The sequence below is a fragment of the Numenius arquata genome, chromosome 11 (genome assembly GCF_964106895.1).
Source record: "Numenius arquata chromosome 11, bNumArq3.hap1.1, whole genome shotgun sequence".
NCBI classification, from domain to species: domain Eukaryota; kingdom Metazoa; phylum Chordata; class Aves; order Charadriiformes; family Scolopacidae; genus Numenius; species Numenius arquata.
This window is the reverse complement of record NC_133586.1, coordinates 26,817,789-26,839,267: the sequence shown is the minus strand read 5'-3', so window position 1 is coordinate 26,839,267 and position 21,479 is coordinate 26,817,789. Positions and strand designations below refer to the sequence as shown.

At 43.3% G+C, this 21,479-nt stretch overlaps 1 protein-coding gene across 1 annotated transcript in view; it reads left to right on the top strand.

Moving 5' to 3' along the window:
- Window positions 1-21,479, top strand: part of CTNNA1 (catenin alpha 1) — a 122,902-nt gene that overhangs the window by 23,903 nt on the left and 77,520 nt on the right. Inside the window, exons 4-7 of the mRNA XM_074155901.1 lie at window positions 1,824-1,990; window positions 2,787-2,906; window positions 4,959-5,225; window positions 8,671-8,874. Coding sequence (XP_074012002.1) covers window positions 1,824-1,990; window positions 2,787-2,906; window positions 4,959-5,225; window positions 8,671-8,874 — 758 coding nt within the window. The remainder of the gene's footprint in view (window positions 1-1,823; window positions 1,991-2,786; window positions 2,907-4,958; window positions 5,226-8,670; window positions 8,875-21,479) is intronic.

The following is a 21,479-nucleotide window of genomic DNA, read 5'->3' as shown; positions in this document are numbered from 1 at the left end:
AGTACTGAAGTAGCATATTATTTATTTTTTCTTAAAATGTTGTATGCCACTCTTAGTTGTAATATTTAAGATGATGGAAGGGTGTTACATAGGAGGGAGCGTTTGAAACAAATTGAGTGTCTTGATGTAGTTGCTTGGACAGGCTGGCAGCTGTGTTTGGGCTGTATTTAGCTGTGAAGGTGTAGAGCGCTTGGGTCCTAGAAACTCTTCCAGGGCAAGATATTAATTGCTTAATGATAAGTATGTGGACGGTTAACCCCAGGCTCTCCAGTTGTAGATATTTTTGAGTAGTTAAAATAGTAGTTAAATAAAAAAAGTCATTAAAATAAACCTGAAACACTCCCTGTACTGGGGATACGCTGCACTGATTGCCGCGCTGTGGGAGCAGACAAGCTGTTGGCACGGTGATGCCACTGCATCATCTTGAGATTTGGGTGCAAATCTCATCCAACCCCGTTTGGTAGCGGCCTCGATGGGAGTCACTGTCGGCTTTCACTTGTGAAACACTACTGGAGGTGCTTTTCTTATCTGAAATGGTCAAACACCAAAACAAAAATAGCACATATGGAGACTTCTTCACAGAGGTTTGGGAAGCCTCTGTCCCAGCAGTTAGTTATAATGCAGTTCTGCTTTGTGGTCGTCTCCAGCTGCGCACAAATCTCTGGCCTTGAGTACTTGGTGTTTTCTAAACTAAGTCCTAACTGTTCACCAAGAAAAATAATGTGGAATTTAAAACTTGCTGCTGTGTAGGAACTGTGGTACTTGAAGCAAAATGCTGCCTCAGAAAGGGCGGGGAGAAATCCAAAATGTACTCCTCTTGACTATATGCAGACACTACGTTTATGCATTCCAAATGCCTTCTGGAGGAATTTCTCTAGCTGTGTAAAGTGGCCTTTGCTTTTCATAGTTAAACCGATTGCATTGTTACCATCTGAAACCCAAATTCTCTCCTCCTGCACCAGATGCAGACCCACAGGCTATGAAATGCTGAAGCGTTTTACGAAGCGGTGCCTTGCTTTGAATGCAAACCAGGGCATATCCAGCCAGGTCATCACTCCGAGTTGTTTACAGTCCCATGAGCTGTGGCATTTCCTTGAGTGTTTACAGTACTTTCTGCTTAACTCCTACACGTGCACAAATCAAAGCTTTTGCTTAAGCTTTGAAAGCATTATAGTTTGTGAAATAGCTGCGGTCCTGCATGTAATAGCAAAGGCACGCTGAATTTGCCCCTCTGGAGGATTCTGGCATGTTAAAACACCTGTACAATTGGAAATAAGGACCAAAGTGTTATTTCCCAGCCCTTCCTCCCTGCACGAGGCCCTCTACCCTAATATCATGTGGTAGCCATATGCAGAGGTAGCTACATGTGATATTAATTGCTGGCTGTATTTAAGTGGATGCATTTTGTTTTCAAGACTTAGATTGGCGTGCCCAGGAATCCTTACAGCATCATTAAGGATCCTTAAGAGATGGGGAGGGACTCTTGATCAGGGAGGGGAGCCATAGGATGAGGGGGAATGGTTTTAACCTGAAAGAGGGGAGATTGAGATGAGATCTCAGGAAGAACTTCTTTGCTGTGAGGGTGGTGAGAGCCTGGCCCAGGTTGCCCAGAGAAGCTGTGGCTGCCCATCCCTGGAGAGGTTCAAGGCCAGGTTGGAGGGGGCTTTGAGCAACCTGGTCTGGTGGGAGGTGTCCCTGCCCAAGGCAGGGGGTGGGACTGGATGATCTTTGAAGGTCCCTTCCAACCCAAACATGATTCTTACATCCCTTAACATATGCAGTGTAATGTTAATCAAAGTCGGCCCATCTTCTCCCCTGCGCAGGTGACCTGATGAAGAGTGCTTCGGGGGAGTTTGCGGATGACCCCTGCTCCTCCGTCAAACGAGGGAACATGGTGCGGGCAGCGCGTGCCCTCCTCTCTGCCGTGACCCGCCTGCTGATTCTGGCTGACATGGCTGATGTCTACAAGCTGCTTGTTCAACTTAAAGTCGTAAGTGTGGTTCTCTGCTGTGATTCACTCTGTGGTGCCCGGTGTGCTCCGGGAAGTGGCTTTGTTCCATCCATGTGTGCTGACCCCGATGCGCACTGTCAGCGACTCACTTCTGGAGCAGGGAGGGTTTTTAAGGTTTTTCCTCTGAGCAAAACGTGTGCAATGGATGTTTGTCACTTGTTTTTAGAGTCATTGTCAGTAGCTCTTGACACTGTGTTGAACTTTATTCTGAACTTTTAGTATTGAAACTAAATGCACTAGGGTCTGCAACTGCAGGTTGTAACCAGCTTTTTTTCATCTGAAATAAATAATTTGGGTTTCTTATGACCAATACTCCCTTGTAGCTACTAGGGATGAGTAGCTTTGTTAGACTAAAGAAAATGAATGTGGAATTCTGAGGAAGCCTTTTCTTCCCACGAGCAAGAGGGTGGGTGGTTGGTTTGTAGAGAATCTGAAATGAAGTGAGATCTGATGCTGGGCCCGCTCTTAAAGCAGGGATTTGAGGACTCTCCTCGTGCGCTTCGGTCACTGCTACAGCGCTCCCGGGCAGAGCTCTGCCAGGCCAAGGCCTCTGAAGAGCCCTGGGCTCCTTCATGCCCTTTCAGACGCGTGTACTTGGCTGTTGCTGGTAGCTGCTGACTGTGAAGGAGGAGCTGAGCCTTGAGTACTATTAGCCTTTGAAGTATCTCTCTCCAAAAAATAAAAAGGGGCTTTCTCTGTCTGCTGTGAAGTACGTTCTGATTTACTTCCTGAACTGTGGACTGTATTACTTGGAAAAATATGTGAATTCTTTTAGGTGGAGGAAGGTATCCTGAAACTAAGAAATGCTGGCACGGAGCAGGATTTGGGTATCCAGTACAAAGCCCTCAAACCAGAAGTGGACAAGCTTAACATAATGGCAGCCAAAAGACAACAGGTATAGTGATGGCAGCTCTTCCTTCTGGCTATTATTTCTTCTTTTACTTTTTTCAAAATAAGAAAATAAAGCAGCCTTGTTGCCCTTGGACAGTACCCATTGCTGCTAATACCTCTTTTTTTACTTTATTTTTATTGCTGAGTACTCTGTGTTGCACTCCATTGTGTTTAGGAGATTTGAGCTTGCCTGGTAATCAAAAGTCCGATCTGCAGTAGCATACTGCTTCTGAGGGAATTTGTTCTAGTTGTGTTTGTTTATGTTAATGCTTTAGTATCTTAATGAAATGCTGCTTCCCAAGACTTGTGCTTCCCCTTTTGAAGCAGTGCAGGTGTGGGTGAGGTAAAAGAATGGAGATGTGCCTGGTGGCACTCGCCACTAGATCACGCTGCCTTCATGGTTTGTGCTGACAAACTGAGCCTCTCCATTAAAACAGGGAGTGAAAGTCACGGCTGGGCACAGAACTACAACTCTTTCCGAGAATGCGAGTGGCAGTGCTGGTTAGTCTTGCACTGAAATGCCCGTTTGAGCAGGAATTTAAAATCCTGTTTGTTACGCGTGTGTTCCATGTTTGGATAGCTTGAGCTTAACCTTAAATTGCATGTAAAATTTGTTTTGTTCAACAGCACAGTTATGACTCATTTTTGTGTAGGTAAGTTTTCAAAAGAAAGCAGAGGTGTGGGCAGTCCCATTTATCAGGAATAGCATAATTCTTGTAGAGCATTTTTTGTTTGTTTGTTCTGCTGATACGTACAAACCAAAACTGCTTGTGCACCTCTGACACTGCCTGGGTTTTTTTGCACAGATTCATCTTTGAAAATAAACTGGGTACAGTCTAAAATGGATTGCCAGTTGCTTATGTATCTGAAATCTGATTGCAGTAAATGGGAGTAGGGTTGTGAAGGCAATGCAATAAATGTTCTTAAACTGCTTTGTGATGGATTGTTCCGCACTATGGAAGTGGTTGTAGTAAATCTGTAAGCCCGTTTGGAGTGCCCTCCCTGCTTACTGGGTATCTTAGAGAGGTCGCATATTACCCATTCATTTTGAAGAGCCTGTCAGATTATTTTTTTTTTCCCTTTTCTCAGTAAAGCAGTCCTCTTCTTCATTTTCATCACCTCTTTGTTAGATTTAAGAGGCAACTTCAAAATTATGATACTGCTAATAACTGTGTTCGTTCTTCCTTTTATAAACTTGCTGCTCGTGCTGGACACAGAAGCTTTATCTAATAATAGTGCTTCTATTCCAAAACAGAGGTGATGGTGCTGTAGAGAATTGCAGGAGTGAGTGTTCGGGAAAAGACACATGGACTTGCTCGCTAATCTTAAATTAGCGGTAATTACAGTCATTGGATTAATTTCATCTCGTTGGAGATGAACAAGAAGTTGAATGAGATGATATACTTGTTCTTCTAAAATTAAGTACCCAAGTCTCTTGAGGATAGTAAACTCCATCTTCTAGCTGTGATTAAAGGAAACATTCTGGTTGTGAGTCTTGGAGTTTAAAGAAGATCTTGCTTCTCGTGTGCAAGTGCAAGATGAGATTGTAGGGGAAGCCTCTTGTTAGTTTGATAATTAAAAATTAGCTTGGTTCTTAAGTTACATAAAATATAAGGTATTCTGTTTTGAGGATTTAGGTATCTTTGTGATTATTTTTTTTTTTTTTTTAGATGTGATGCACACTGTAAGGAGTAGGGACAAAAAAGTGTGCTTGCAACGTGTGTGTCGTCCTGATTTACAGGTGTCACCAGCTTTCAAAATGCTGGTCCTCTGCTGTGGAGAGGAGCAAAAATCCAATCTCAAATTTTGAGTTGTGGAGTTGTGATTTGCCCTACAGTATTATTTTACTTTTGGTCTTTATGAAGCTGTTGTGTTTTGAAATGAGTTGAGCCCCTAAGAACATGGATACTCAATAAGAAGATAGTTAGATTTGAGCATAGTAGGCCAAGAACCTGCCTGTCTTTTGAAGACCCAGGGAGACAGTATATGGACGTAAAACGTGGGGAATGTTCTCAAATGCTTTTTCTTTTTCTTCTTCCTTTAATTTTCCTAATAGGAATTGAAAGATGTGGGTCACCGTGATCAGATGGCAGCAGCCAGAGGAATTCTGCAGAAGAATGTTCCCATTCTTTACACGGCGTCCCAGGCCTGTCTGCAGCACCCCGACGTAGCCGCTTACAAAGCCAACAGGGACTTGATCTACAAACAGCTTCAGCAGGCAGTCACCGGCATCTCCAACGCGGCTCAAGCAACTGCGTCAGATGATGCTGCCCAGCAGCAGGGGGGAGGTGGAGAGCTGGCTTATGCTCTCAACAACTTTGATGTAAGTTTTGAACCCTTTATGTTAAAAGAAAAAGGTAGTAACTCCAGCTCTTGTGTTCATTCACCCGGTTTACTAGCACACCTTGCTTTTATTTATATTGCCTGAGATGTCATTTTCTGTTGAAATACAGCAGGTCCCAGGTAAAGTAGGCTTTTATTTTTTTATGAAGTCTTTGTCCAAACTAGGATTGATGGAATATAGGAAGTTATATATGTGGTTCTTGGTGATTGAAGGCTGTCAAGTTAAACCAGCTCTGAGATAGCAGTTAGCCTACTGCTACATTAGGTGTAAGCCCCTGGTTTATTTGAAATTGATTATTTCATAATATATTTATGCAGTGTATTCTTGTAGGTGACAGAAATGACTTATTAAAAGTGAATAATGTATTTGGAATTGCCCAAACTACCTATTGAGAGGAACATAAAGTGGGAAGTTTTAATATGATCTTTGGTTGGGAATGAAGTCATTTCACACTGATGTGTTGTGCTGATCTTTTATATTCTTTATCTTGCATTCAGTAAGTTACTGAGGATGGCCATGCATTTTTACTGAGAACACCTTCCTTTTGAAGCCGGTATTCTGTGTCTACCACCGATTCAGCCTCTGAATTTTAAACACTGTGGCACTAACTTATGTTTAAAACTTTATTTAATATTGCAAAACCATCACTCAAAGGGTGTTTAATACTTTTGATTTTGCCAGATATTGTTCACCTTCTCCTTTTTGCTCCTACCACTCTTGTTCCTCTACCTTCTCTACCATCTCTTTCTTTTACCAGGATAAAGTACCATTTGAGTTCTCCCTGTGCTCAGTGTGAAGCCTTTCTATGTGATCTCTTGGGTAACAAGAGGATGTCATGGTTTTCTTGATCTTTGTGATTATGATTTCAGTTTTAAGTCTGCTTTTCTTAAATTCCATCAGTTGTGTGTTCAGCTACATAAGTCTGAAGAGCGTGGCTCATGTTGGCACCCAAGGGACTGCAGGTTTGGGCAGGTACCTGTGGGAGGGGAAGCCAGGTCCTGTAACAGCACAGGAGGTTGTTAGGTTGGAGAGGTGGGCAGAGAGGAACCTGATGAAATTCAACCAGGGCAAGTATAGGGTGCTGCACCTGGGGAGGAATAACCCCCTGCACCAGTACAGGTTGGGGGCTGACCTGCTGGAGAGCAGCTCTGAGGAGAAAGACCTGGGAGTCCTGGTGGACAACAGGATGACCATGAGCCAGCAATGTGCCCTTGTGGCCAAGAAGGCCAATGGCATCCTGGGGTGCATCAGGAAGAGTGTGACCAGCAGGTCGAGGGAGGTCATCCTCCCCCTATGCTCTGCCCTGGTGAGGCCCCATCTGGAGCACTGGGTCCATTTCTGGGCTCCCCAGTTCCCCAGAAGGACAGGGAGCTGCTGAAGAGGGTATGGCAAAGGGCTACAAAGATGATGAGGGGCCTGGAGCATCTCTCTTAGGAGGAAAGGCTGAGGGACTTGGGTCTTTTTAGTCTGGAGAAGAGAAGGCTGAGGGGGGATCTGATCAATGCTTACAAATACTTAAAGGGTGGGTGTCAGGAGGATGGGGCCAGTCTCTTTTCAATGGTGCCCAGTGACAGGACAAGAGGAAACGGGCACAAACTTGAACATAGGAAGTTCTATCTAACCATGGGGAGGAACTTCTTTCCTGTGAGGGTGGCAGAGCCCTGGAACAGGCTGCCTAGAGAGGTGGTGGAGTTTCCATCTCTGGAGACGTTCAAAACCCACCTGGACATGTTCCTGTGCAACCTGCTCTGGGTGGACCTGCTTTAACAGGGGGGTTGGACTGGATGATCTCCAGAGGTCCCTTCCAACCCCGTATCATTCTGTGATTCTGTGACATGATGTTAAGGACTTAGAATTGAAGAAGCAATTCAAGTCAGGTTCATGGATTGGCTGATCTAGCTCAAATCATTTAATATGGTTTCTGATGCACGGCCATATTTTACTATATAAAATCTCCAGTATATAAGGCCAAAGACTTCTTTTGAGAGTTGTCATGACATAGAGCTTTTGATCTTTTAATTCTGCTTTGTGAGGCTCTCTAATACACAGCTTGTTCAGCGGGGCAGCTTCAGTGTGCAGTGTGTGCAATAGCTTTGTCATCTCATTCCTGCCAAAGGAGACCGACAAAACAAATGTGTTCAGGTTCTTGGCAGATGTTATCACTGGACTTCATTTCCTGCTAACGTTTGAGTATTATTGCACTCTCGTAATACAGGCTTTGCACACACACGCCCCCAAATACTCCGGTGGTTTTACTGTGAGGGTAAAATATTAAATGGCTACCAGAAGATAACAAGATAATGATTATCTCCGCTTTTGTTGGCGCAGTTTTAGCGTACTACCATTTTATTATCTGCACGGCTACAAGTTTCAGGAAAAATGAGGAGCGTGTTGGAGAGCGTGTGCCATGTTCCAATTCTGCTGTGAAGGCTACGTGGTTACTCCACAGGGACACAAAATGTGCTGGCTGGTGGGAGAAGCAGTGTTTGGGATGTTGCTGTTGAAGTTAGCTGGCATACAAACTGTTCATGAAAACTCCCATTTCAAAAAAACTTTGGCACCATCCTCTGTCTTGCCCATGTAGTGGGAAGAAAACCACCCAAACCCAAAACAAACCACCGAACCTTGAAATGGACACATAATTTTTCCTTTATAAATTGCAAACCTGTTTGAATAAACCACCTGAAAGTACTCACGAAGCAATAAATACTGCACTGCTTTTTCCTGGGGAACTTCTATGGGAGGTGGCATTAGCCCCTCGAAAAGCAGGTACACCGGTAGTGCTGTTTCAGCCCTAAGCCTCTCGGTATGAGCAGTGTTTACTAATACTCTGTTAAGAGAAATCCGTGATTAGTTTTTTGCCGTTAAGAAATTGATTTCTGTGCTCTTTGAAACATTCATGTTGATGTTTCACTTTGATGCTTTTGGAGGCTGCTGTTGTTTTTACCTGTGTAATGGTGTAGAGAAAAAAGACTGGATAAACTAGGACAACAGAGCACTATATATAGGGCTAATTTTGGACATTTGTTTTCCTTGGTTTTGTTTGTGATGGGATAACTATAGCTGACAAGTCAACTAGTGAAGACATGGCCGGATTGACATGTAGTTAAGAAGAGTTCTGTATTTTGAACCTTATTTGTACTGGCACATTTGATTTTTGCCACTCGTGTAACAAGGCTTCCTGTGGCCAAGTTTTTTTAGCTGTCAAAGCAGCACAAGAAATGACTAGCAATGGAGTCTGCTGGGGAACCTCTTAGTAATTTTACAAAACTACTCATGAAAATTATCCTCAGTGCCAGAATTACATGTCGTTTGCCTTTTATGGCTGATCAGGGGCTTGCTGTAAACACTGGTAGTCTTGATGACTTAACAGTAACTTACTGCTTGGTCTGATTACTGATTTCTGAAACCTTTATTTTACTAGAAACAAATTATTGTGGATCCATCGACCTTCAGTGAAGAACGTTTCAGGCCTTCCCTGGAAGAGCGCCTGGAGAGCATCATTAGTGGAGCAGCGCTGATGGCTGATTCATCTTGCACACGTGATGACCGACGGGAACGTATCGTTGCCGAATGTAATGCGGTGCGACAGGCCTTGCAGGATCTACTTTCAGAATACATGGGGAATGTGAGTATCTTCTCTTCTGTTTGCTTAGTTTGTGTGGGTTTTAACTCCATGTGATTGTCTAAAATGTGGAATCGAAGCTGCATGTCTCAAAGCTGGTTTGTTCTGCTCCCGAACAGAATTTGAACAGTAACCAGTAGTCCTGAAAGGTTTGTCAGGAGGATCAGATATACTTAAATCAATGACACTTATCTTAAAATTGATCTCTAGCCTTCCAAGCAGCTATTATCATCACAAAGTGTTAACCCTTCGGCACTGTTTTTATTTTATGACTGTTAATACTGGTTTGTATAGAAATTCAATAAAATTAGTCTGGTTTTCCGCCTCACCTTACCTAAAGTAACTTGGCTTATGGAACAAGTACTTACTTACTTACAACTTACTTCTGTTGAAGCTTGGGAAGTTTAACTGTGTCATTTTTTTTTTTAGCTAGGAGGCATAGATTCTCAGAATCAAGTTAATTACTGTTGCTATTCAGTTTGTGTAGAGGTGATGCATGGAGTTAAATATTTAGTAAGAAATCCTGAGAACAGTTTGGTACAAATATTGGACTCTGAGCATTTTTTCCAGTGTTCAGGCATTTAACGTGCACACAGTATTTGAAGCCGCAGAGTGTTTCTATGGTTGGAGTAAGAGTCATGTCATGCAGATGAGCTGCTGCGTTTCAAGGCATCATGATATAATATTGGATTTCCCTCCCCTCCATTGCCTCTTTGCTCTTATCCCAGTGGATTTTAAAATCTGAACAGCTCTGCTGTGTTGAGAGATGAGGTTGGGATATCTTAAGATTTAGGCTCTGTCTAGTCTTTAAACTTAAACACTGTTGAAGTTGATTTCACAAATAAAGCAGAAATGGCAACAACTTAAGCAAACTCTGTGGCTGTAGCACTGTGGCAAGTAAAATTGGCTGAAGAAATTTTAATGGGATGAGGCAAAATCTTATTTATGCTTTTGAGCACATTTGAAGTGAAACTAAGTTCAGAGATACCTCTTTTTTTTTTTTTTGGACAGTAGAATTTATTTAGGAACATCACTGTGTTATGTACCTCGTCTTCAAATCTTTTCGCAAAATCCACTTCAGCATAGTGTAAAACTGGTTGGAAGGCTCCCATGTGGGGATTAGGGTGGTATAATTCGGAGAACAGATGCAGTGCATGGTATAGAGAAAGTAAAACAGGGATTTCTGTTTACCAAAGACAAGGACAAAGTAATTGAATAAAACTGAAAGCCAAGTCTTATATAGCCTGCAGGCTGAGCTAGGTACTTCATGTAGACTGTCTTAATTGCTTGCAAAAGTAGCTTGTGCTCAGCATTGACATTATATAGAACTTAAGGCTGCAGCTGGGAAGCAAACCGCTACGTCATGCCATTTAAAATTCCTTTCGGAGCAGAGTGTTTTATTAGTATATGATGCATCTGTAATATTCCTCAAACAAATGTGCTGCTGGATTGGATGATGCCCTATCGGCGTGATTCAGAGTGAAACATCCACCAAATGCTAATTAAAAATGGGGAAGAGGTAAGTGCTTGGTCTTGCACATACAAGTTGGTGGCGTTTCTCTCATCAGAAGTTGGTCAATACCTGTGGAAAATTGCAGAGCTCTGACTTACCTTCACAGAAATACTGATCCGCCTCCTTGGCCCTGTGCTGTTGTCTCTGATATGCAAGTTAAAGTAATCACGCTGAGATGGAAAGAATGTATTCCCTCTGTTATCTGTTTTAACACATTGTGAGATTAGTGGAGCATACTGAATTTTTTAAAGTCACTGCTATGTTATGATTGTAGACAGTGTAGTTGGGGAAATGAGATTAGAAATTCAGTGAAATGGAGTGGAAAAAGCAATTGATAAATTATGGTGAAAATGTGGGATGGTGTGTAAAAATCCATACTGAGGGTAGAAAAAAGCCCTCAATGATTTAGCTGAAGAATGAATAATAGTTGGGAATCTAAACAGAGAAAAAGGCTTGATACATCTACAGGAAGAGTAGGGATGTGCTGACTTCCAGTAGTGGCAGAAGAAATGTCATGTCATGTATATGTATGATACACCCACAGCTACAGTACCCAACTGTCTCCGTTTGTGTTTTTCTCTAGGCTTCCTTTGAAGAAGGAAATGAACTGGGCATTAAATTTGTTAATTGCACAGCACTTGCAGTGCATCATAGATCCTATTTGAGTGCTAGAATAATGGGTATTTATTGGCCAAGTGTTACAAATTCAGAGAGAAGATTGGGTGAGGAATACAAACACCAGAGAGGCTGAAGCATGGGAATGTCTTGGGGCAGCTTCCCTTTTAGTTTGAAATGCCTCCTGGTTTAGTGGTTTCCTCTAACCTTTGGGTTTTCTTTCACATCTCTGGCAATAAAAAGGTTGTTTCCTAGGTAGTTTATAACTCAAAGTTTAGTGCTTTGGACCCACAGTTTAACTGTCCCTATGGGCCTGTCCCCGAGGCTCTGTCAGCTGCAAGCGTTGCAGGCTGCGTTATGATGTGTGGCACAAGTTTCTATCTGAGTAAGAGTTTTCAGTAATAAACTGAATTGTGGGATCTCTTGACCCCTCTGCATCTGATGGTGCAGTGATGAAGCCTGTGATGATGGCCCTGAAAGAAGGACAAGATTTGGTTGTTCAGTAGTTTGTCATGGAAGTTTGTATCCCCTTTTCTTAGATTCATGTGTGTTTTATTTCCTTTTCCATCTAGCACATCTGTCTTGCCATTTTTGAGAGTAGTCCAACATGGTCAGTTAATTTTTGTAGATCAAGGCCAGTAGTGGATCCTACAAGAAGGACAGGAACAAGGGAAGTGTGTAGTTTTACTTACCCAAAGTGTCCCCCAAGTGCTAGTGATCTGCAGCTCGGATACTTCCAGAGGTAGGAGTTCTCCTGCTTAAATAGGTGGTGTGTGTAGAAACATCTCCTCTTGGTTTTGAAGCAGCATGGCCTTTTGACTGTTCTGTTGGATGTTTCCCTCCATCTCCTTTAGGAAAAGGCCCTGAGCAGTTACTCCTTGCTCGTCTTTTTTCTATGCCACTTATGTTGTTTCAGAGCCATATCATGTAGGAGACTTCAGTTTTACCTTCCCCAGAATGAAGCGTCCTAGTTTTATTAGGCACTTGCCATAAACACGATATTCAACACCCCCTCTCAGCTTTGGCTGTGCCCTCGTTACAGAACAGCGTGGTGGGTTAGGATGGGATTTTTGGGGTGAACTGGAGCTCTATGCCTGTGCTTATCTGCATTTCACAGGAGTTTGCATCAGCTGAATTTAGTCTAGTCCTGTGGACTGTGTGCTAGTTAGCATTTGGTGTGGTAGTGGCTGTCTCCTGGTTTAGATTCACTCACAGAATCCAGCTCGTTGTGGCCTGAGAAGGCTCCGAGATGAGAATCACAGTGCACAGTGACTGGGAGATGAGTGTGAAAAGCACACTTTCTGATCTGAGCCAAATTGCTCGTGTAGACGCATTCCACGATCTCCTCCTGCGCCTTGTCTAGACCATCAGATTCACTGAAATGACAGAATTGTGGGAGTTGGGAGGGACCTCTGGAGATCATCCAGTCCAACCCCTGACAAAGCAGGGTCAAACAGAGCAGGTTGGACAGTATCGCATCCAGGAGGGATTGAATGTCTCCAGAGAGGGAGATTCCACCACCTTTCTGGGCAGCCTCTTCCAGGGCTCTGCCACCCTCACAGGGAAGAAGTTTTTCCTCATGTTGAGATGGAGTTTCCCTTGTTTCAGCTCGTGCCCGTTGTCCCTTGTCCTGTCCCCGGGCACCACTGAAAAGAGTCTGGCCCCATCCTCTTGCCCCCCGCCCTTTAGCTATTGCTCAGCATCGATGATATCTTCTCCAGCTGAACAGCCCCAGGTCCCTCAACCTTTCCTCAGCAGAGAGGTGCTCCATTGTCTTAAAGATTCCCTTTAACATCTGGGGACCGGAGCTGTGTCTACCATTCAGGATTCAGGCAGTGTTGTGTTTTCCTCTGGTTTTGCTCCGTGGTCCTGTACGAACAATGCCTTTCTGCTAGCTGCTGGGCACCCAGGTGGTGCCCCGATGGAACAGCTACTGTCAAGATTTAGCTTTGAGTCGCAGTGGTAGGAGCCTGTTTCTGTGAATGTTACATTAGATGGTCTTTCCCTTTTGCATCACTACTTATGTCCACTGAACGTTGGCTGCCGTGTTATTACCCAGCCTCTTGGCTTATAAGCCACATTCCTAAAAATGCCAGCTGTTCATCCCTTAATGTTAGCATCTGATTCCTTAGCTTTTCCCCTCATCTTCCCCTTCACCTGGGGAGAGCTGGCTTCCATTATGGCTTTTACTCACTTCTCACAATTCCAGCAGAAAATAGTTCTTTTTAAACTTGCGTTGCAGATCCCTCCTGGATTGAAATAGCAAACGTGAACCTCTATACGCATTTGATTTTTATTACTTGGAGTAAGATTGATTCTTACTGCTAATGTGGAATGGCAAAGTAAGGCCTAAAAAAATTCATTATTGAGTCTGTCTAGTGTTGTAAAAGCAGAGTAGTCCAAGGTTTTGGATCTGGGATCTACTGCTTGGAATGCAATAAATTGACCACAACAGTCGTAGCTAAGTTCAGCAAGATCCAGATCTTTGTGTGATCTGTTGCAGTCGGGCATTCTTGGTTTGTATTTTACTAATTAAATAAAAAAAATTTTCAAAGCATAGTTGAGTTTAGTTGGACATCGATACCAGACTTGGGCAGGGCGAGAGGACAGAGCAGAGCATCCCCTTGGGTGATGGTCAAGATTAACAGTACAGCAATGAGGAAGTCGGTAAGAAAGCTGGGCTCCTGAGCACAGCAGTGCAACAAAATACAGCAGAAACAGGCTTTTGCGTCTAACTCCATAATCTTGTGTGGGTGGACATTGACCGGTTGCAGTTTGCTCCAAATAAAAAATCGGAAGCAGCGTATTTTTTTTGTTTTACACTACTACCAATTTATCCCAGCGGTGGGGAGAAATTTGCACAAGCAGCTGGTGTGACACCTCTCCCAGTGTAGAGAACAGGTACGATTCTTGTCAACCTCTCTGTTTGTCTATACACTACTGATCAACTCAGCCTCAAATTGATATGGGTAGTTTTCGTTGCAGTTACATTATCTAAACTACCTGAAGTGAATGCATAAAAAAGAAGAGTGGGCTGATAGATCTGAAATACTTCTGCATTTCTGAGAAGCTGGTGTGGAGAATGGAGAGGGAAGAACGTGTCTACAGACAAAAAATCCACAAACTGTAAGCCGCGACGGGGTATGTGCTCTGTGCTGCACTAAAAACACTGGTGGAGAGGTACAACGCTTGAGCAGCTCGCCTTGATTTTTAGCTGCTGTGTTAAATATGATAAACATAAGAGGTCTTGGGTTTTAAGATTGGGGTTTCATGGGGTAGAAAGTACAGGGCATCTGCTGGGAACTTAACCAGAAATTTCCAGTCTGCTCGCAGTTTGATGGTGCTGAACTTGCAGAAGACATCAGTTACCTGACTGACGCGTAAGACTGGAAATGAAAACTTCCTTAAGCTTTTTGACAGTCCATTTTTATTGCTTGATGCGAGTGCCCCGAGGGATGGGGACAGTTGGGCTCCTTTCCACGAGCGCTGTTGTGGAGCCGTTCAGCAGCCATGATCAGAGGTGTCCGGTTCGATTTAGTATGCATAGCAATGAACAGAGAGCTCTCTCTCTTTAAGCCTGTTCTATACCCCATCAATTTCTAATGCGTATAGCTACCCTTTCCTGCACACACCAGTAACTCGGACATGTACCAGCATAAACTTTGTCAGAAAGTCTAGTTTGGCTGGTGTGGAACGTGAACCCGGAGCCCCATTGTGTACAACATGCTCTGGTACAATAAAATCCCTTGTTACTACATTTGGAAACGATAAATCATGTTACATAAAGTAGCTTGACAGGTCCTATTTCAATGGGAATTTTAATGTTTTCATATTAACATTCTGCCCGTGTCCTTGACTGTCTGGATTGCATTAGAGGTGCTTGGCAGCAAATGGAGAAAAACCATTGGAGGCTGGTTTCGGAGCAGGCATTCCAGGCACAGATTATTTCAGCTGATTTTTTTTTTTTTTGGTCTTCCAGTTCCCATCTTCTGTTTGGCCTCAAGTGGTTGAGTACCGTGGCTGGGTTGGTTTGGGGGTTGTATTTCTTTTAGTGTTAGATTTTAATCTACTTTACAGTTGTGCGGCACAAGTCTATGGTAAGTGAGGTGGCTGAGCCCCAGGTGGCTGCGCTCTGCTCTGCTACTGAGTGGGAACCCATGTGTGCTGGCCAGCATGGTTTGGCTCTTGGCATATCTGAAGGAGGTCTTGACACTTTGGATTTTAAACTTGGTGGCCTCGGAACTTGCTAAACGCTTGTTTTGCACCCTGTGTATGTGGTTAGTGCACTTATGGAAATGCTCTTCTCCAAACAAGTACTATTTTCTCCATCTTAATTGTACTATTTTGCTTTTCTTCCCTAAGCTTCTTTGAGCATCTCTGATGCTTGATAATGGATGGGCAAGAAAGTGCCTCGCTTATCTATTCAATATCTTTTGGGAGAAATAATTTTGTCTTCAGAACTACCAGAGAAGGGTATTTCTACTCCTGACACGCTTGCGATTTGCAGAATGGAGATGCGTTTTCATTATGAATTTGCCTATTAATAATGTTGATATCCACAGCTTTGTATTGCCATCAAGGATCCAAGCTGAAAAGGAACACGTGTGAGTTTTCAGATGACTATAAAACTTTATTTACAGCAAGTATCTATATATTTGAAAGGGCTCTTGCATAGCCCTTCTAATGAAAGCAACTGTTTCTGTGGAAATAGATGTGAATTAAAATGGCAGACTGATCCATATTTATGATGAAGATGCTGATAAAAATTCTGCCTTGAGATAATCTGCACTTTCTTTTTTAATATTGTTTCTGTCAGTTTAAGATGCTTGAATGCTGACGTGATGGACGTGGGTTGAAAGCCTGGATGGATTTTCCTGTCATGGACTTTGCCGTTCAGTAAAGAGAGCTTTGCTGTTGCGCTGGGCACTGATTTCCATAGACGTTATCAGTTTGACAAAGATGCTGCTTTCAAAGACAAAACCATTCTGAAGTGATACAGTTTTTAAGTTTAACGTTTACAGGCTGACACAGAGTGAATAATTCAGCACACTTGGAGTGAAGCCTGATGAAGATGGTAGGAATTTCACACTGCATCAGCCGGGCATTTTGAGGCCACAGAAATGAACTTCCAGGCTGTTCACCCAGCATCGCCGCTGGTTTGGGACTTGGCATAGGGTATGATTTCAGAAGATATTCTGGGAACTTTTGTTTCTTAGGTTATAATGCAAGGGTCTATGGAAATAAATGGCAGCCAGCTCATGCAAAGCTTTATCAGCCATGTGAGCTTTGGGTTTTACAGCTCTTCAGAGCTCCCTGTCGTTCCAGTGGTTACTCTGAGCTCATCCTGATGCGCATGGGGAATTGCAGCTCTAGGGATCCCAAACTGCTGGGGTGAGGGTGCTCAGCCTTGGAGGGGAGGGAGGGCAGCACGACTGGCCTCTAGGAGTTTGTATTGGCTGGGGATAGATGTCAGCGCAGCCAGCCTCTGCTGAGGCTACCAATTCGCTTTTGCAAGCGGCACAACTTGAGAGTCCCAAATGCTTTTTAAGGCCCAAGGCAGCATTTGTGCTGTGTGGTGAGAATGCAATTCCTAAATCACCATATGGCTGGCTTCACGCCTACTTAAATCATAGAATCATCATAGAATAGTTTGGGTTGGAAGGGACCTTAAAGATCATCTAGTTCCAGCCCCCTGCCTTGGGCAAGGACACCTCCCACCACACCAGGTTGCTCAAAGCTCCATCCAACCTGGCCTTGAACCCCTCCAGGGATGGGGCAGCCACAGCTTCTCTGGGCAAAGAACCCCAACAAAGCCCAACGCTCACATCTGAAGTCTAGTTCCAGAAGCTTAGCAGGCTGTTGAAATCTTAAATCACTGCTCTTCTCCGTCTACTACCTTCAGCCTTTGCTGCTTGTTTGGTGCAAAATTGCTAGTAATAACTCTTAAATTGGATAGATTTGGCAGTGGCTGGGACTTAGTCTGAACTGTCTTGTACAGCAGGGCTCAGCCTTGCAGTCCCTCCACGCTTTTCAGCATTTTTGTTGTAGGCTCTTATTGTAAAAGAAGGAAAGCTGCTGTCCTCACAGTGCTTACCCCATTCGCATGTGCAGCAGAATTAAAGCCTCGTGCTATCTCTGAACGTGAGATTTGAGTCCTGTGTGAAGGCTTCCATCCTCCCGGTCCTTCCTTTCGTCTCCCACCCCTTTACCTTTGTATTGATGAAACATCTCTTTTTCCTTTCTTGTTAGTCCATCTCCAATGTTAACACATATCTAATACCTTCTAATATTACGTTATAAATCCAGACCTTTCTTAATCTAATGTTGATCAAATAACATTTTAGATTGGTGGAAGGAAGGCCTGAAATAAGGTCTGCACGCTTGTTTGCGATATGGCAGTTGGCATTTGGCAGCATTTTACTTTGTTGAGCTGTAAACCATTTTACATAAATGTACTGTAATGCTATGCATGGATTCTGCTTTAAATGTCTGTGTTTTGTGACTTAATTCATTTGAATTCTACCTTTTTGTAGGAAAATATTTGAACTCCCTCTGCCTACATTAGATTATATATTGACCCCTAATGAAGCTCCATTTGGTGATACTTGAGTGCTCTCTCAAAGCTGAACTCGAGGAGTATAGATGGAACAGAGCATGGAAGTTTGCACAGTGACTACTGATCTGTGGATAAACAGCCTTTTAGCCTCCAGCAGGATCATGCTCTCAGTGTGCAGACGTATTACACACACAACTGGGCTTTTGAATCCCTCTTGTTGGAGGAAAGGGATGATGGAATTATTATGAAGTAGGAATACTACAGCTCTTGCATTGCAAGAGAATACTTCCATCTCAAGTCCTGGACTTCTCCTTTTTTCTTTAGCCTTGACCTAATACAAACTCTGGATTAAGTTCCTATCTCTCTGCAAGATGAGATTCAGAAGATGATGAAGTGAGAGAATGAGGATGGTTGCTGTCTGTGTACATGTGTGTCCCTGTTATTGTGTGCTACCACTTGTGTCCTCACCAGTTCTCTGGTCATATGCAAAACCTCTTGTCCTCTGTTTCCTGTTGTTGCTTTTCAGTATCTCTTTGCCTTTTTTATAGATCCCAATGCAAGCAGCAGTGGTCTTTATGGGAACCCAGAACTTCTACTCTAGATGTGGTGTTTAATATCTAGACAGTGCTCTTTGTTTAACCTGTTCTATCCTGTGTAAGAAACCTGATGTTCTGTAATGCCCATAACGTGTCCTGGAGCTTTAGATATCCTTTGTCCCAGAAAGTCAACTGAATCCATACGGAATAATTAGTGTTTGTGGCTTATCCAAGTAGTGGCAGCCCTCTTGAATGTAAATAGAGGCAGAAGAGTGACTTAATCCTCATGTCTGACGAAAGGATGGGGGTTAAGCTCTATCTTGGAAAGCTGTTGAAATAGAAGAGAAAATTTTGGCTTCCTTCTGGTCTGCAGAGGGACATGTTTCTTCAGCAGACGGGACAGGAGTTAAAAGCAAATAATGAGCAGAGGAGAAACAGCAGAGACAACTTGTATATGCCAGGGTTAAAAATCTGCTGCTCAAACCTGTATGAAAAGACTTCATGGCTTTGGAGGCTGCTTACTCAAAAATTATCCTTGCTGAATTGGCATTCTAAAAGAATGGTTTCTTTACAATAACAGCAACAAACCTATAGGCTCACAGGCCAAGAACTTCCTTGCAAAGGTGTGCAAAAAGGATGCATTTTCCTTAGTGCCAATTAAAAAAAGTTTTCCCTGGGCATCAGGCCATAAGAGGAGGAAAACCTGGGCATTTGCAAAATGAGCAGTAGTCAGTGAAAAGGCAGTGGTGTGGTTCTGAGCTTGCTCTCACAAATAACTATGCCTTTCATAAATGGTGTGTATTTTTATTTTAATGTCTGTAGGTTTCAGATTGAATGCAAACGTTGCATGATGTGCAGCCGTTCGTGGATTACTGACTCATCCTGGCTATATGTTAACCTCCGACTGTCAGGAAAAGAGGCTTTTGCCATTCGTGGGTGCTGGCATATGTGGCCAGAAAAAAAAAAAAAAAAAAATTGCTTCTCGGCTCAGAATCTCTTCTGTCTGCCTGAGGTGCTGTCATCTGTGGCTTACTGAATATGTAACTGGAATTGACATTATCAGTTACTTCATGAAACCTGAGGAAAGAGCTTGGAAAATGAAGCCTGGTGGCTCTTTGGGGGGAAAAAATAAAAAGGGCTTTGAAAACAAAAGGTTCTTGGTTTAGAAACTGTTTAACTTTGTAGGTCTGGTATCTTGAGAGCCAAGTATGTCTGGAGCAAAGGAGACGTGGGAGATGTGGGAAGGTGCAGTGGAGTAAGTGGAGGGAGATGAGGTCTTGAGGCTGCAAACATGTTAGTCTTGGTGGCCACAGACCGATGTTCTAGCTCTGCTGGGCGGAGGTGGTTGGGCAGCAGGAAGGGGCCCTTGGGGGGTCCTCTGGCCACCCAGCCCTCTCTGCTTCTTGCCGGCTACACATTCTCCTTCTAGCTTGCCTTGCATCTCCTGCATTTTAGGGACTCTATTTTGGTCTCATATTTAAAAGGTGAACACATTGGGGAAAAAAAAAAAAGGTACTTTTTATTGCCTCTGTGTTAAGTTGATTGAATTTTGGACTAAGGTTCCCACCTACAAGCAAGGCAGGCAGCTTTTTGTGTGTTTGTGTTAGGGTTTTGTGTGTGTTTTGTTTTTTGGTTTGTTTTATCTTTTTTTTTTTTTTTAAATAATAACAGATTAAGTTATGTCCATGCAGTGTGAGGCTGCACATAGGGAAAATTTGGGTGAGGCAGAGCATTTGCTATCTTAAATTACTCAAGACTTCAGATAATTCTGATACTGTTAAATTTATTTGTGTGGTCTTGATGTATGAATGTAGTTGCATAATTTCTCTCAAAAATTAAAAGAATACACCCCAAAATATTAAGGAATGCTGGAGATCTTGAAGTATCTTCTTCGAGACACCCCTCGTTATATGCTTGAGACTTATCTCTGGTTTGAAGTTTCTTTTCCTTCCTGATACCAACTTGTGACCGTTTGTATGGACAGGTTTCGGGTTCATTCCAGATGTTAATTAGCGACATGGGTATATGATGCTTTTAAGAAATCCTGTTTCCTGAGTAGGAAGGTAACCCTGGGACCTTTGTAGCACATGCAGTCTGTCCTCTATCTAGTCTTGGCAGGGCTTGATGGACGTTTCTCCTTTTCAGACTTCCCAGCAGTGAATGTCAGTGCTGGCCCAAGGCACATACCTCCATTTACATGCTGTCCCGGTGTTTTTTAACCTAATACTGGACACTGCTTTTAAGTATGCATTAATTTTATTCCAAACATCTTTACTAAACCCCAGCAATTAATTCTACTTGTGTAGAGGTTGAGTGCCTGGCTATGTTATATTGCCCAGGTGGCTTCTGTGGCTTTGATTTAATTTCCCTTTATTTTTTTTCCAAAGGGTTCCTGTGCATATCTTCCCCCTCCCCCCCCCCCCCCCCCCCCCCCAACTCAGCTTCTTGCACTGTGTAGGGAAAAAATTGTAAAGTGGGGCTTGCTCGCTCTTCCCTGCTATGCCTTTGAGCCTCTCCTTTGAGGACTGTCTTTATTGAGTCATTTTGGGGTAGGAAGGTGACACGAGAGCTCTGATGTCAAGCACGGAATAAGACTGCAGCTGTATCATTTGATACCGCTCCCCTTAAATGCCAAACTGTGAATTTCCTTAGAGGCAGAATGAGTTTTTGGGCACCTCTCCAGGAGTCGAAGAATCCCAATTCTAGAGGTCACTGGACTGCAAAAAGCCAAGAAAACGAGAAGTTAATGCAGAAATAACTGAAATGTTTAAAAAAGAAAGAAGTTGAAAGCCCTTCTGTCTCACACCTGAGCAGTTGACCCCTTCGGAGCTAATGGCCTACAAGATGGTAGCGGTTCTTCCTGAGGGATCTTTTAATTGAGGAGGGCAGGGTCTTTACAAACTTTAAAAGTTTTATGTTCTTGGGTTGTGCAAGCTGGTTTGAAGCAGGGTTGGCTCTCGGAGCTGTGGGTGAGATGCTGCCCAGGCTCGCCTGGGGACAGCGGGGTCCTGCTCTTCTCCCCCTCCTGCTGTCACATGCAGCTTGTCACCATGAAAGGCTGCTCCTGTGGGACTCGACTGCAGGAACGGCAACTAAAACGAATGAGGAGATCCTATGAGGAATATGTGTGTAGAGAAAAAGGTAGTAATTAAGCAGCAAATCTTCATGTCCTGATACTTCCCCATCTGCTTTCACAAAGACTTAGTCACAGAGAATGTAAAACTGGCTCTTTGGTGACAGGTGCTAAAATCTCCAAATTTCCTCTAAATTTTTATCCTCAATCAGATTTGTAGTGCTGTAAAAACATCCCCCCACCCCCTAAATCATGGATACTCTCAGCTGGAGTTTAGGAGGTGGTTTTGAAAGAGCAGGACTATATCAACTCCAC